This window comes from Fukomys damarensis, unplaced genomic scaffold, assembly GCF_012274545.1.
Source record: "Fukomys damarensis isolate Sample0158 unplaced genomic scaffold, DMR_v1.0_HiC HiC_scaffold_12, whole genome shotgun sequence".
Lineage (NCBI taxonomy): Eukaryota > Metazoa > Chordata > Mammalia > Rodentia > Bathyergidae > Fukomys > Fukomys damarensis.
Genome location: NW_022900924.1, coordinates 6,262,482 through 6,279,048, shown reverse-complemented (window position 1 = coordinate 6,279,048; position 16,567 = coordinate 6,262,482). Strand labels below are relative to the sequence as shown.

Below are 16,567 nucleotides of genomic sequence, written 5' to 3'. Positions count from 1 at the left end.
TGCCCTACTGTTTGCCATTGGTGAACTGGGAGTCTGTCCTTGTGTCTTGCTTAAGTGTTTTCTCATTTTTATTTTTGTTGTCGGACTGTCCTTGGTTTAATCTCTGGGTTATCACCCAAATTTTTTTTTTTTTTTTTTTTTTTTTTTTTTTTTTTGGTTTTTTGAGGCAGGGTCTCACTACGTAGTTGGGACTGATCTGGAACTCACTATGTAGCCCAGGCTGGTCTCGAACTCAACAGTGATCCGCCTGCCTCAGCCTCCCAAGTACTGGGATTACAGGAGTGAGCCACCACGCCCGGCCTTTAAATGCTATTTTGACAGACTGGAGAACTGGATTAATGAGGCTAATGACTTTGTAAACCTGACTGACCCTGAAACTAGGGAGGGTACAGAAAGGATCATGCTAATGGCTAGCGGAAAAAAACGAGGCTGTGGGTAGGGAAGGGCTCTCAACTGCCTGCTTACTGGGGTGCTCTTCTTCAGGATGGTCACTGCTCCCTACACAGCTGCCCAAGTGGGAGTAGCTCACCTACTATCCAAGCTGGCCCCCGAGGCCCCAGCAGCCTGCTGCCCCTGTGGTTTGGTGGGTACTTAGGATGCTGAGGCAAAACAGGCATGGCCTTGTCTATGTGGAGCGCTTTTTGGCACTAACACCTCAGCTTAGGATTTCCCTTCCCATTCTGCCTCCCTCCCAGCAATACCAGCCACTCCATGGCTCCCAGATCCAGCCACAGGATCAGGGGCTTCCCAAGCAGAGGCGTAGTTCAGAGAACTGAATTCCACAGAAGAGGCAGATATGTCTATTCTCAGGCAGCACCTCTATTCTCAGGTCCCCTTGGGAAGGCCCTCACTTAGCTCAGTGCCCACCCAACTTTGATCTGACCCTCTCTCCCTGGACAGGCAGCTGCTGGTCTCTCAGCAAAGCAGGGTAACCCTGCTGAGCCTCCCTCCACCAGCAGTGCTGCCAACGTGTTCTGTGATCAGGCCCACTGTGGGCCGCCTTGGTTCTCCACCTTACCCGAGTCTTGGGTCCTATTAGCTGTGAGACATCAGTTATTTTTGGCAATTGTGAAATGAGTCACAATAGAGACACGGTCAACAGGCAGTAATGAGGAGGCTGAAGGCCGGTATCTCCTACCCACCCACTGGGTGCTAACCGGGCCTCACAAAGACATTGCTCTTCCTAGGAGGATACAGGGGCTCAGGGTTGAGATTAAAGCCCAGTCTCCCCAGGTATCTTGGTAACCTCCAAGCATCTCTTCTCTGGTGACAAATGGTCACTGCTAGTTCTAAAGCTCCTGCTGCATGCAAAGCACTCTTTTTCCTTGAGGAACAGACAGGAGCAAAGAGCATTCCTCACTTTGGACTAGTTCCAGAGGAGGGATGCACGTGCCAGCAGCTGTCCAGCATAGAGGGGACACAAGCAGTGTCGTGCAAGCCAGAGGGCAGGAGGCACAGAGTGTGATGTCTGGGCTGGGATCTGGGGGTGAGAAGGCACCCAAGCTGAGTACAACCCACCAAGTACGGCATGCAAAAGGCCTAGTGTCAGGCTGTGAGTGTCCGCCTGTGTCTGTTCTGTGATGGCACCCTCATGACACTCAGGGAGCCCGTCTCTACCACCACGGTCATCTCCTGCTGGGACCCATATTCCTGCATAGACTCTGTGACCACTCCTGTGTAAGGCCTCCAGACCATTGTGTTCCTGACCAAGTGATCCCTACATCTCCCTACCTCCTGCCTCAGCCACCTGACCTCTGCCTGGAGGCCTTCGCCATGCTTTCCTTTGTTCACATAGCTGGTCAGTTCATTGATTCCTGCTTTTGAAGTCGTTCCTTGTCATGACCTCAACCCTTTAATTCACTGAGCTGCTCTTAGCACCACTGGACCCTGTTCCTGCTTCCACCAGTCATCTGCCTGTGAGCGCAGGGGGCACAGGGGCTGCTCTCAGCATGGAGCACATGGCAGCGAGGGCCACAGGGTGCATGTCTTGGGGTCCAGCAGAGCAGCACTCGTGTGCGCGTGTGAGTGGAGACATGGTAGGGGCCCAAAAGCTTCTCCAAGGATGCTTAAAGTGTGGCTGGGGCGAGTGACAGGCACCCAAAGGAAGCTCTGAACGTGGTGGTACTGGGCCCCTACTCTACATCACGCTCGCTCCTAGCCTGGCCCCCAGTGACGGGAGGCCTGCATCCTTCTTTACCACAGCTTCACCTTTCAGTGGGTCAGTTTGCCAGAACAGACTGAAAAGGTGTTTGATAACCAGGTGTTCTTCTGGCTTTAAAATGACCAGGAAGTGTCTGATCCTGTATCTTGGCAGGTGATGCCTTGCATTTTATTTCCATGGTTAAGCACACCAGGATTCCGTGTACAGAGATCCCAGAACCCAACTGTGGTTGCATTCCCTTTGGTGGGTTTCATGTGCCACTTGCTGGAATACTCTATGGCTCAGCTGCCAGCTCTTGCTCCCCGAAACCCCACTGTTACTACCACCTGCAAGCAGAGAGCCTGGAATCCACAGAACCCACCTGTGACAGTGGAGATCAGAGAGCAATACAGAAGGACTAGCAACTTGGTGGCCGCACCTCATACACTCAGACACTTGCAGGCTTCTGGTGTTCATGGGGCCCTCATTCTTCCTTCTGGGACACTGCTTCTCCCATCCCTCATCTGATGCCTCTTACGGCCACTTTCTCTTCTCTTAGCCAGTCCCTTCCTACCCAGCCAGGGGCTGCTCGGCGGCCACCCAGATAGGAAAGGAGACCCATCCATTTTACAAGGCACTCAGCCATGTAGGCCTTGGGCAATGACAGATGCGACTTCCTGAGCTGCGGGCTGAGTAGGGATGTGTTAGGAAGTCAGAGCCTCTGCTTACCTGGGCCCCCAGCCCCCGACTACACCCAGTGACACGTGCAATGCTCATAGTAACAGCACCGGCCAGGCCTGGCACTTCAAACAGCAAGGACTATTTAAACAAGATAACAGGCTGCTGGGTAAGCTGTAACTCAGGCCACAATAGCCTGGAAAGCCCTTGTTCTGAACATGCCACAAACAGTGGAGAGCTACTTCCTGCCTCGCATAGCAGTTCAGCCTCCAGCCATCTCGTTTGTCAATACAGCATGGAGTGGGGGTCCTAAGTGACAGTAAGGGGAGATTGCTTCCTAACCTTGTGCAGTCCCTGGGAAGGAAACAGCTGAGGGTCTTCATCAGAGGTGGTGGCAGAACCTCCAGGTAAGGAGGCCTCTGGCTTTGCTACCCAGGCAATGGTCTCTAGGAACCCAGATTTCCCGACTGCACTGTGAAGGGCTACCCCTTGCCCAGTCAGGGGCTTGGAGACTGTGAATGTAGGGTACTGGCAGGCTCACGTCCATGACCCCTCCATTTCTACTTTTTTTGTCTCATGAACTTCCTTAAGTCCCCAGGAGCTGGGTGAGGACTCAGAACTGTGCTCCTGGGAAGGCCTAGACCTGGGAATCTATACGGACAGTGGTGGCCACATGACAATCCTGGGACCACCACCGGGCCAGGGCTCTACTCACCTTAGACCTTCAGTATGAGCAGGACATGCTGTTGCACCCAGGGCACTTTCTCATGGCCCAGCAGGGATTAGGAGTCTGAGCGCAGCCACAAGACACTACGCAATGTTAAGTCTTCATGAAGGTGGCAGTGGTTTCTCAGTATAAGCCCAGCATCCCTCGCTTCACTGTTTTTTTGTTTTCACTGGATCTCAGAATCAATGACTAGCAGGATCTTAAGAGCCTAATGAGACCTTCCTGTTCCAACAGATGTTGGTCAAAGTCACCAGGGAGGTAGAGCCCCAGGGAAGCTGTGACATGGCAGTGGGTATCGCGTACCCAGTGGTAGTGATTTAGGAATAGTCCAAGACTCCCACAAAATGCTGGGAGCATTTGTTTGAATGGGCCTGAAGACCCCAAATTCTGCTCCCCCGTTTCACACTCAGCAGGCTGGCAACACGTGTGATGAAGCTCAGGCTGTGGGTCCTGCTCCAGGTCACAAGTTTGCCCAGCCTGCAGGGAGGAGCTGCCTCTTCTAATGCTCAGTCTGTGTTTGCTTTAGCTAAAATGAGAACTGTCTCCTGTTTGCTTCCATGTTAAATCTTGCTGGCTTGATCTTGGTTCCCCTGCTCTCAGTCACTGACAGGAAATTAACAGACAGCAGGTTGCAGGTGCCTTGTAGACTGGAAGCTGTCAACACAGACACGGGTTTGCACAAGGAAACTGATGTGTGAGGAGTCTCCTACTGCAGATCCAGAGGACTCCCTTGGACCCACAGCTCGGCACCTTGCCTGGCACTGTTTAGCAAGGTGCATGCTCTGTACTCCTGGCTGCTGGGCTGTGCCTCACTCTGGATTTGTAGGTGGCAAGGCTTATGAAAGCACCTGCAGCAGGCCCTGGTCCATGCCTGTGATGGACACGAGAAACTGTGGGTAAGGAAAGATCTCAGTGGGCAACTGGTGCTCATGATCTATAAGATGGATTTCAGCAAGGCTCAAAATTTAAAAAAAAAGGACTTGGGTCATTATTACCCTAACCCAGTATCTCCATGTGCAGGAGGTAGAAGGGCAGAGCAAGCTCAGGCTCTGTCTGAGATCTAGTTGAAATGACGGAATCTCTCGTGGGAAGAATACATGTGTGTGCTGTGCAGCCACACAATCTGGATGTGATTTTCTCCCTGGCTCCTAAGCACTGGCCCAAGAGCCTGGTCCCTGGAACTGCTCTGGCTCCAGCACCCATCACTGCATATCCTGAGGTTAAGGCTGGTGGCTGTATCCTGCTCAGAAAGCAGTGGCTACCAGGTAGAAGATCTCAGCTTTTGCACAGTCCTTTTGAGGAACTGCTACAAGCATGGGGTAGGATAAGAACATGAAAGATGAGGTTCCTGCCTTTCCCGAGCAGCTGTTCTAGGACAGAAAATTACTTTTGCACCCCTAGCTGATGACCTGGTCATCAGATGTGAAAAAGTAGTTCAGAGTCATATAGGGCAGCTGGGGCGTGGTCACTTCCAAGCCCGCACAATGTCAGGAGCCTTCATGCCTGGGGTAGTCCCTGCCTGAGGACTCCTGGGCTGTTCATGTCCTCCCTGGGTCTCAGTGGGAGAGGTACCAGGGTTGACTCTGAAGACATTTTGAAATGAAGCCTTCTGGACAGTGATCAAGACTTAGACTCAAGGCCACCAAGCCTACACTGCAGGTTGCCACCTCCTGCAGCACTATAAAGGCTACAGAATTTAGAAGACACACAAGAGAGAAGAGCACTCCTTTGTGTAGTACCAATATTGCCGCGGACACATTCCAGGATCACAGGGTTCTCAGCAGCTGATGGCACTCATCCTGGACAGCACTTTCTGAGCTCTCTTTGCCCCGTTTCCAGGCAGGTTCCTGACTCTCACTCTTCACTGGGAGGATGCTCTTGACCGTCAGGCATCACTATCTCGTGAGGAGCGATCCCTATGTATCCCCACCACCTCCACTCCTGTGCTTACCTGCAGCATCCCATGACTGTGTAAGCCCGTCCTTCCAGGACAGGCAGTGAAGAGGACAGCAAGGGACGGCCCAGGGTACTACCAGGCTGGGCCAAATTCCAGGCAAAGGGACCACCATGCACCAAGGACAGTGCTGGCACAAGGCGGGGCCTGGGGTGGCTAGGGCTTAGGTAGTCTTGGGGAGGCCCCTGCTATGACTTCTGAGCTGCAGAAGGCAGACAACGGGCTGCCTTGACAGCTGTCCTTGTAGACAGTACACTGGGGAAAGGGTGGGTCCAGAGGCCAGGCCAGTGAACAGATCATGACCTCAGTCCTGCTGAATCCAAGCAGGACTACGGTGTCCCTTGCTCCCCTAGGGGGCAGGCTTGTCAGGGAGAGGACAAGGCCCTGCGAGAAGCATGGCAGTCACAATTAGTCCTCCAGCCTCCATGGAGTCTTCACTGTCCAGTAAAGATCTTCTGCCCTCAATAGGCCTCACTACTTCAGCCAAAGGGCTGGGATACCCTGGGAGGAACTCATCCTGTGCTCCAGCTTCTTTGGTCTGAGTCACCCACATCACCACCCCCGCCTGGTCCTGAACAGACAACTGAGGTTTAGAAGGCCGGCCTGCTGGGTATGGGTGTCAGAGGACAGTGTCTAAACCCCAAACCTGGTGCTCTTCTCTGTCACTGTGCCATGCTCAGTCTGGGCTCTGTGCGGCCCACTGTAAGCACAGGTAACAGCAGACAGGCACTGAGTCCTTCTATGCTGAGGCTTAACATGGGTCATGCTAAAGAAGGGTAGAAGGAAAGCCCATTACAGGCTTTCTGTCCATTTCTTCTACAAGCGCCTTTTCTAACTTACAGCTGCACACAGTCTCACTTTACAACTGAGGAAGCAAAGACTAGACAAGTTCATCTATGCTGAGGCTCAGCCAGGGCCAGAGGCCACATGTGACCCTGTGCTGTGGCCTCTTGGCTGCTGCAGCCTCACCCATGGGGAGATGAGGCTCAAAGAGAAGTGTCTTGATCCCTGAGGTACTGAATGCGGAGTCACAAGGTGCAGTGGTCTCCTTCCCACCCAGGAACCACAGATTGCTTTGGCCAGCATTTCCACTGTGCCCTTTCAAATTGGTGTTCTGGAGTCCTAGGACACAAAAGCCAGAGCCTATGGCTCCTGGGGAATGGTGAGCAGGTCACAAGTTTTCCAGTGCTTACCTGTTTGTTGCCTGAGAGGCCCATGGCCCTGTGGGGAAGGGATTTGTCTGAGGTCACTGGGGCTGGGCTGAATTGTCCCAGAGGCTATAAATGTCCTGGGTCAGGATGCTGTTGAGCTTCTCCTGGGGTCATCACAGTCTAGGAAAATGTGTGTTGGGCTAGAGCCCTAGACGAGCCTCAGCAGAGAACCTCACTACTAATGAAATTAGAGAAAGTGCAGGAGCTAAAGAGGCATTCACCACAAGGTGCAATGAAGACTAGATTAGGGTAAGTTTCAGCCCAGGCTCCTGGCCATGCTGGACTTGTCCCCTGTCCAGGTCAGAGCCACACATAGGAAGGAAAGAGGACCTTTTACTCCACCCAAGCAACACAGGCATCCTCTTCAGATGCTCAGGGCTTCTCCCTTGGCTGTCTTTTAAGTTCCTCCAAAAATTAGATGGAAAGAGCCCCTGGGCCCGGAGAACCCCAGAGATGGATGAGGAGGGCCCTGTACCCTATTAGTACAGAAGGTGAGACCTAAGTGCCTTGTCCTCATCCCTATTCACTCTCCTGTGCAAGGCTAGTCAGTGAATCCCCTGGGTGGCAGATCTCCAACATCTACCCTGGTGATCAGGGGCTCCCCACATCAGTGAGGCCTTCAGGTCTCCCAGCCTCCACACTGGAGTCTGCTCCTGATAAGTGAAAAACTTGTTTTTCAGTTTTTGGATTATACAAATCCCTTAAAACAATAATCTGCATCTTAAAACCCAGAGCTGTTCTGATGTGTGGGTAATGAGCAGAGCTAATGCGCTCAGGAAATTAATTACCCGCTGGCCCAGGCAGACTAAGCGGATGGGGACTGGGAAGCAATTCTACCTTGAAGTTCTTGGCACAAGAGCTTCGTGGAAAGGGGCACCTTTGTGAGCATCCAGTGCTATCATCTGGTAGGTGAAAAGTACACAGACTAGGGAGTGATGCCTGAGTCAGCCCCAGCTCCACAGTCACAGTGTGGGCAGTGCCACGGACTGGACATAGTACCTAGGTTCTTTGTCCTGCGTGGTCCTTCCTTGATTCCCCTCCCCCACTGCGGGGTATCTGGTGCCCTAGCTCTCTCTGCAAGGTGCTGTGCTATACTCGCCATGGTCCCAAACAGTCCCCTTGGTCCTGCCCTAACAGCATCCCGCAGCCCTTGGATTGTATTCTGTAAGATCCAGATCCGATCACCTTTGTCCAATCCACTCAGGCCCTCCTCCCAGTGTGGGCCCTCATCTGTTCCGCAGGCTAGCCTCTGGTGCAGAGGAGGTCCTTGGGTCCTCCGAGGGCTGCTCCATGCTGTCCCCAGCTGATCTTAGGAGAAGCAGGACGGAACTCTGTCCCTGGGTTATGAACTTGTCAGGACCAGGACCTGCACATATTAGGTGTGACCACTTCCTGAATGAATACCATGGGCTTATTTTCTCTCAGATAGAGAGGGCCCCCAGTTTGAGTAGATGCCATCATGTCAGCTGATGACAAAGGGGAGGCAGGATTCCAAGGCTGCTTCTCTGTGCAGCAGTATTTTCTGAAATCTGGCCAGGGGAAGCAGGAGTGAGGGTCAGATAAGTGTGGAGCCACCCTAGAAAACGACTCCTCTCTAAGGGGTTGAATGAGAAGAGCTGTAACACACGCGGTAGGTGGGCCAGACTTGGGAATCCCCGAGGAACCACAGAGGAGAGACAGACACTGTCTTGCTCGTCAAAAAGATGCAAACAGTGGATTCAGTGATCCGCTGATAACTGAGCCTGACCCAGGGTTGAAGACGCACTGCCTGTGGCATGCTGGTAAATGTTTAACAACTGGCTTGGGGTAGGGGGAGTGGGACCGATTTGTAGTGGTTGCCAATTTCTGTGGTGTAATTACTGCCACTTGGATGATTTTATGCTATTAATATGATGTCAGACTGCTCACAATCTTCTTAAAGATTGAAAAATTGGCTCTTAAGAGCTGGTGTGAGCCAGCTCCAGCTGCCCTCCCCCAGTGGGCTGGCATAGAGAGGGACTGCTGACCCCTAATCTGGGTCCTGGCATCCTCCTCTGCAGGAGGCAAACACTGAGAGCAGCACTTGCTCTCTCTCCTTGCAGTTTACCAGCACTAGGGCAAGAGGCTGCGCCCAATCAAGCTATAAGGCGGTGCTCTGAGGCCCACCTGGAAGAATTCTTGTCTTAGTAGGGTTACCAGGCTGAGATCCAGGGGTGATCCCAGACCATCACTATGCAGACTTTGCCAAGTAATATGGCAGATTCAGCTCGGTAAAAGATGAAGCGGTGGGGCCTAGTGTCCTACTGCCACCTGCTGTGTTTAGTGACAGCTTGTGTATGGAGGGTGACAGTAGGTGACTGACCACTATGGAAGGACAGGTGATGCACTGAGTAACAGAGCCAGGTTCATAAGGATAGGAGGGTCACAGATGAAACAGCCATATCAGGAACCCAACGATGCACCATGCAGGTGAAGCTGGTGAAGGAGGCAGGGAGGCATAGTGCGCAGCAGATATCTAAGCCCAGGCCCAGGCTTTATCCCACCAAGAGCAACGAGCCACTGCGCAAAGGCGACCGAGGAATGACCCTGCCCTCGGAAGCTCCCAGTGTGACAGGGAAGGAAGAATGGAAGAAGCTGCTAGTGAGAGTGGCCTCTGAGGCTGTGTGTCCCCTGGCAGCAGAAGGAAGGAGTTTCTACTCAAGGGATCTGGAACACCACTTGGTAAGCACCCTGGACCTTGGGCATGCTCCCTTCACGCATACCGCTACTCTGCTTTTCACAAGTTGTAGTCAGTGTCCCATGGAAACTGACATGAAGTCCCGGACCCACTAGTCACTGATCAGGGACACAGACTCAGAGCAGCCCAAGGCCCACTCGGGTGTGAGCCAGACGGCTGCAGCGCCAGTTAAGACTAGGATGAAGGCCAGGTAGCACAGGCAGAGACCCTGGTTCAGGAGCCTGCTCTGAGGTGGCGGTAGAGGCTGCTCACAAGAGCTGGCAGCACCTCCGGGCCAGGAGTGGTCCAGCTGTGCACGTACAGCCAGTGAAGAGGATGCTGCCTGGTGTGGCCAGCTAAGCCCTGCTTCCCTACTTTGTACCTGCTGCAGTCAGGTCCTCTCTGTCTCTCATCTCTGTGGATCTCCCCAAGTTGTGCGGCTCCTGTCCAGTCCTTAGAAACACAAACCTCTGTCAGCCTGGCCCCATCTCTGGCTCTGGCCAAGGAGGTCTCTGCTGTTCCAGGGTCACAGTGATTTGTGGATGTCACAGACAAATTGCACATGGTCTGGGCACATCAAAAGATGAGGAGGAGCTGCTAGATCAGTGCCCAAAGCTAGAGAGGAGCGAGCTCCCGCAGGTTGGCGGTTCACCGCTCTGGCACAATTCTCAGCGCTAGACGCTATTACTGAAGCTATGTCCTGGGCGGGGCTGAGAGCAGGAGGCAAAGCGGGCACATGCTGCACCAGAGCACCCCACTGTCCTACATGGATTGGGTGGGGGTGGGATCAGGGCTGCCGGCCACCGCAGCCCTCAGCATGGAACCAACCTATACCCCAAACCCCTCTGTACTCCACAGGGTATGGGGCTGGTAGTGAAGGGGAAATCTCTGGAATCCCCAGGGGCAACACTGACTCAGCCTGGGGACATGTGATGCAAACTCAGCCTCATCTACAAAGCTGGACGTTGGAGATCACTAAGGGATCCTTAAGTCCAAGTCCAAGTCTATGTATGCTGGGAGAAGAGCACTGTCCATACCTGGATATTTCCCATTTATAATCCCTTTTTTTTGGCCAGATGTAACCGGCTCCATTAGCGACAGGTGAGAGCCTGTTTTACTACAAACACCTTGCATCTCCCTTAGCACCTCATTTCATGACAAAGCTGCTTAAGCACCACTCTTAAAGCACAAAAATAAGTTCCCTTTTCAGGCTAAAAGTGCTGAGGTGAAGGGTACATACTATTTACAGGGCCACCTCCACCTCCCCCTTCTCAATAGCATGCACCCCAGTTAAGGATCAGCATTTGTGGAGTCCCCCCGCTAGAAGGGCTGAAGCCACGGCCTCAGGACTCCTGCTTTTCCCAATCCTGCCTGTTGCCTGCCCACTCTACAGCACCCACTGAGTGCAGGCTGTGCAACGGGGCTCCGCCCACAGAACAGGCTGTGTGCTCTCAGGGTGTGCTAGGGCCACTGACCTGTTCAGGGGTGGGGAGCGGCTGCTAAGGAGGCAGAGAGGAGGACGAGGGCCACTGTCTAGAGCTTGGCAGAAGCCACCCGCCCAGTGTTTGGCTGCTGTAGTACTCACCACCTACAGAACTTGGCCCCTCAAAGGCAATGTCTCCGTGCCCATCCCCTTTCTGACACAGGCTGACCAGTTGCCGCTTAGATAAATGGCAGCGGGGATACCTGACCTTCCAGAGTGAACCTTGTTCTGGCCCAGACCACCTGTGAAGTCCAAGTGGCCACCACTTGTCCCAGATGAAAGCAAAATGGATCTCTCCTGAGAATTGTGTCTGCTGACTCTAGAAGGAGGGAGCAGGTGTTCCTGGCATGAGAGTTTGTGACTGCCCCCCACTCCCCAAGTTCCTTGGGCAAATATTAAAACTTGGCTCAGGCAATCACGCCCAGCCCCCAGCCAGGGCCTTGTGCCAGCCCAGCAGGCACACAGCAGGCACACAATGAGCTTGTCACAGGGCTGGGACTGCTGACAGCTCTGCCAGGAAATGGGCAGCAAGCTCCCTGTGGGTTTCCACATGAGAATATTTGACACTTTACAACCAAGCCTTTTAATCTGTCCCTTTTGAAGGATCCCTCCATTAAGTGTTCAGCAGAGTCCATTAGCTGATCCGCAGAGACAGAAGTTGGGTGGTAGGCACCTGCTTTCCTACACTTCCTAGGCCTCCCAGCAAGTATGTTTTGGGTCCCCCTGATGCCTCTGATAAGGGAGTGAGGAGACAATCCTGCCGGTCACAGCTGTGCTCATATTCCACAAGAGCTGCTGAGTGCCAGTATCTCAACTTCGTCCAGTCCTCCTGAGGCCACAAAGGGACCTGTTTCTGTCAACTGACCCTTCTGTAGATTTACTACAGAGGAGGGACACAGCTTCTGCCTTGGGTTGGACTAAGTGAGAAGCCCATGAGGTCCTCACGCCTTTCAGGGGCTGTCCTCGTGTGGGGGTGGGGTGGGAAATTATCCAGTGCCACCCTGCACCTGGCCTCGGTGCCCCTGTTGGCCACAGAAATAACAGGTGCTTCTGCCCCACGGGATCAGTCAGGATGGTGCCCAGGACAAATCCCCATGCGTCGCTGGGCAGTGTTTTAGCCTCTGATGCCACCTGGGGGAGTACCAAGTTGGGCACTGGAGGTTCACCTGGCTCTGGAATCACCAGTGCCTAACAGGACTGCAAGGGGAACAGACACTAGCACCTATCAAATCCTCTTTGGGGTGAGAGGAAGTGTGGCCAAGGGTGGGCGTGGCTCCTCATGTGTGTTTGCTGCCATAGTCCACGGATGCCTTGGAATCCACCTCCCCTCGCCTCCAAGGTGCTGCCCTGCACTTGCTGCAGTCCTCACGCCCAGGAGCCAGAGATGCTGACGCTCTCCTTGGCAACGTGCTGACGCAAAAGCCAGCGGGCGGGCTTGGGGGGGGCTGTGGCTCCTCTGCCAAGCATGGGGGCAGGGGGCACTGCCAGCCTCCATTAGAGAGAAGATGAGGCCTTGTAGTTGAGCAGGGAAGGAGAACTCTGGAGAAGCCGTGTCTAGAGCCTTGGCACCTGGCCCTGAGGTTCATTTAGCTTTTGCAAAAATTAGTATGGTCTGTTCTTGGCTGATTTGCTTTTGCCAGGGCTATAAGGACAGTTCAGGGCATTCCAAGAGCACAGGGCAGACGGTGGCAGGCTTGTCTTAGCCTCTGTGCAGCACTGGCCCTGGCCTGACTCGGGGGAGAGGCAGGCGGTGCTCACTGCCAGCACCACCCCAGGAGGAATCACGGGCGGGTATTGTCTTTCCTCAGCAGCCTGTTTGTTTTCCATCCCCAGATATTACTGGTGGAGCATGAAAGGTCAGAACCATTTGGAATCCAGTGAATTTCCAGCCTCACTTAAGTTTCTCATCAAGAATTTCCTTTTCTGGTGAATAATCACTTCTTCAGGGTTGCAGAACTGGGTGGTTGGGGGGGTGCATGCCCAGCTGCCTGCCACTTTAGAAAATGTCTTGAAAGCCTTAGAGCCTGGTTCCTCTAGGAGGCAAGTGCAGGCCTCACAGTGATTCCTGTGGGGACAGGGCTGGGAAAAAAATGAGAGATGGAAGCCCCACAGGGCCCCACCTAGTCTGTTCTCAGAGCTTACTCATGCGTGAGCAGTGACCCACCCAGTGAAGAGCACTCCATGGAAGAGTGCAGGTAACCGGGCTGGGGTCAGGGCCTCTCGAAGCAGCATTACAGGGATGAGTGCTGAAGGACAGGAGGATGTGGGTAGAAAACAGGAAGGTCATGAGCTCAACACTGAACAGAGCAAAACAAGCAGCTGATGGCCAGAGCAGAGAGGACAGAGAGGGAGCAAAGTAGGTGCCTTGGGCCCATGTTTGAGGATTGTTAGGCTGTCTTCTCACTGAACAGTTCAGAGAGCAGAGATGATAACTAAAGCCTTCCATGAAACTCAGAGCCCAGGCTTTCCGCCTTTGGGGCCAGGCGAACCTTTGGAGATAGTCAGAAAAGAATGGATCTAGGAGGCAAGCCTGGCATGGAGGGAGCTCACCCTGCCTGCCCTGGAGATGACAGATGAAGCACTCCCTGGATAGAGGCCTAGAAGGCTCCTGAGCTGTTTCTTGTCCGCTCCAGGGACAGAAGTGGACATGAGCACAGAGAGCCAACTGCCTGAGCCAGTATGACTGGTGACTGTGGTCTGGCCAGCAGACCTGCCATGATGCTGACCTCTGGGCCCGGCCCAGCTACTTCACTTTGTCTCATCGCCTGGTCAACCCAACCGTCTCTGCTCTGAGTAATACCTCATCGAGGGAGCTTGACCTCACTCGTCTGCTGGGATGTCACCTCTATCCAGAACCACACAAGTGCGGAAGCAGGGGGCAGCCACAGGGGTAAGAGGGGCTAGAACCTTGAAGACAACTCATTCACAGAGAGACAGCCTGAGAGTAGGGTGGACCACACCATTTCTGGATTATCACCCCACCCACTGGAGCCATCGTAATACCTGGGCACAGTTCTGGGGAAGAACCCAGATGCATGAAGGGAAGAAGCCCTGCTTCCTGCTTCCATAGCCGCCTGATGAAGAGGCCGCAGACCCTCTCTGCTCAGAGAACATTCAAGCACTCAGCACTGTGGTCATAATCTGGAGTCTTCTACAGACTCTCTTGGGGCCACAGGCCCCAAGTTAGAAACATCAGACTAGCTCAAAGGATAAAGCTGCCACCTGCCTTAACAAGACTGGGTGAAAGAAGGAGCTCCATCCTTGCAACCGACCCCAGAGTCCAGTTCTTCAAGGCTGGGTCCTTGTCTGGCAGCGGTTCCATTTCTACAAGATCCCCCCACCAGCATCTTCGTCCTCCTCTGAGCTCAGGGCACACACAGCCCACTCACAGCTCCTTGGGGGACTTCCTGTTTGTCACTACTACGCCACCGCATCAGGTTCTGGGTCTTTCCTCAGGGCTCCTGCCTAGCACAAAACCTCTGCTGAGCGGGACAGTCTCAGGGTATCCCTCACTTGTCTGCCACTGTTAGGTACCTGGAGAGGCTACAGGTGCCTTGTACATCAGGTGTACTGCCTTGTTTGGGCTAGAATATGCTGCTGCTCACCAGGGGCCTGGCTCTGCTGTTCCTTTTCCAGAACTCCCCTCTCCAGCCCTAACCAGCTTAGCACTAGGTCTAGGTCTCTCTTTGGCCTTCCCCCACACCACTTCACGATTCTATTCCCTTTTTCCACACAGTGGTTCACAGCCCAAGCCAAAAGCTGCAGTGAATCCTGATGTCTTCCCTGTTAATCAACTTACTGAGTTGCCACCCTGAGAACCCCAAGCCTAGGTCCTGGCACCATGGGATTATGCTTTCTTGACTAGACTCTGGGGATTCTGAGGGTGGCTGTTGTTCCTTGGACCTAAACTGTCCAGCACTGTCAGCCTCACAGATTTGCGGAACTGCCAAGCTGACCAACACTACCTGGCTGGGCCTTGTCCTCGTTTGTCCTGTAGCCTCCATAGCCTGAAAGCGTCAGGCAGGGACATGACTGATTGATTCCCTGCACTGGGGTGGGGGAGGTCTGGGGCCAGTAAGCGCCACAGTGGCATTTCTGTCTGCAGCTGAGGGGAGAGTGGCTGCACTCGAGGGTGAGCCAGGCTGCCTTCCACGGAGCCCAGGAGTATGGTGTCACTTGGGGGTGCCTTCAGACCCTGTCAAAGCACAGTGGTCTAGATCGAAATCAGGCTCCTTAAACAATGACAGCCACAAAGAGCTGGTCTTACAGGGGACCCATGGGGCCCAACACTCTGGGATTGATGTCCTAGTGTACCCACAACAACGGCCAAGTCCCACACTGTTTCCTGAGCACAGCACGAGGGGTATGAGGCCCCATCTCACTGGAGTCAACTGAATGTAGGTACCGTGTAGCTGTACCAGGCTCGGTATAGCAGGAATAAGCAGTGGAAACCTGGGCCTCACTCACCGTCTGGTTATCCTCATAGAGCTTCAGGTCGTAGCCACTAAGCTCCACACAGAAGATGATGGCCGTGACACCCTCGAAGCAGTGGATCCACTTTTTGCGCTCTGACCTCTGCCCGCCCACATCCACCATCTTGAAGGTGAGCTCCTTGAAGGTGAACTTATTCTCCACTATACCTGTGGTCATGTCCCGGGAGCGCAGAATGTCCTCGACAGTGGGGATGTAGTCAGGTGCCGCGATACGCTCAAGGTCATTCAAATAATAGGCAGCATTATCCTCTAGGTGGTACTCACTGGAGCGGCCGAAGCAGGCCTGTGCCCCAGGATCGGCCCATAGCCGCCGCATGACACCCAGCAGCTCGGGTGTGATCTCACCCTTGCTCTCAGCAGGCCCCGTCAACGCGAAGAGCTGCACGGCATCATAGGCGCGGTCGGGGTTGTGGAAGTCGATCTTGAGGGCAGCCAGGGCCCGGATGATACGAGTCAGCGAGTCGATGGCGTTGTAGATGATGAGGGGCTTATACTCCTTGCAGGCCTCCAGGTTGAAGCCGCCACTGTGGATGATCTTCATCTGCTTGACAATGGTGCTCTTGCCTGAGTTGCTGGTGCCCAGCAGGAGCAGCTTGATCTCACGGCGCTGCCGCTGGCTCTCTGAGCGCAGGTGGCGGTCGATTCTCCGGGACCTCCGAGCCGCCTCTTTCTCCTCTGAGCTTTGCCGACATCCCATGGTCCGGCAGCGGCAGGCCCAGATGTACAGCACAGGTGGGGGCCTCTCCCTCTCACCACTGAGCAGGGATGGCCTCAGTGAGGGATGCCGAAACGTGGGCCGGTGCGCCCAGCAGACGAGAGTCAGCTGCCCTGGGAGCGCTTAGTGCTGGCTGCGGGGCGAGGCCACGCCACCCTGCAGCCCCTGCCCCAGTGCCTCTTCTCTAGCTGGCATGGCACTTCGTGCAGTGGGGCGGTGGCCGCACCCTCCCCTCTAGTGACACTCCACCTCCCTTGTCAGCTGCGTGGCCTGATTTGCCGTAGTCATCCCCTGTCCTCAGTCTCGGTGGGAAGCCGTTCGCTGGCGTCTGCCTAGGCTGCTGCCGTCTGGTTGCTGGTTGCTGTGGCGATGCTGCTAAGCACGGCTGGAGGGCCCTGTGCTCCCTGTGGCCCCCCTGCCTCGGGCTCCCAGCCGTGCATCCGGCCCTTCACCTGCCAAACAGAGAACAGT

General features: G+C 54.3%; 2 protein-coding genes across 3 annotated transcripts in view; one reads left to right on the top strand and one right to left on the bottom strand.

Annotated features, from left to right (window-relative positions):
* Window positions 1-16,567, top strand: part of Rsph14 (radial spoke head 14 homolog) — an 80,840-nt gene that overhangs the window by 32,069 nt on the left and 32,204 nt on the right. The window lies entirely within an intron of this gene.
* Window positions 1-16,567, bottom strand: part of Gnaz (G protein subunit alpha z) — a 49,296-nt gene that overhangs the window by 11,972 nt on the left and 20,757 nt on the right. For both annotated transcript variants that reach the window (XM_033762355.1, XM_010603893.2), the window contains exon 2: window positions 15,356-16,548. In XM_033762355.1, coding sequence (XP_033618246.1) covers window positions 15,356-16,078 — 723 coding nt within the window. In that variant the 5' untranslated portion in view covers window positions 16,079-16,548. The remainder of the gene's footprint in view (window positions 1-15,355; window positions 16,549-16,567) is intronic.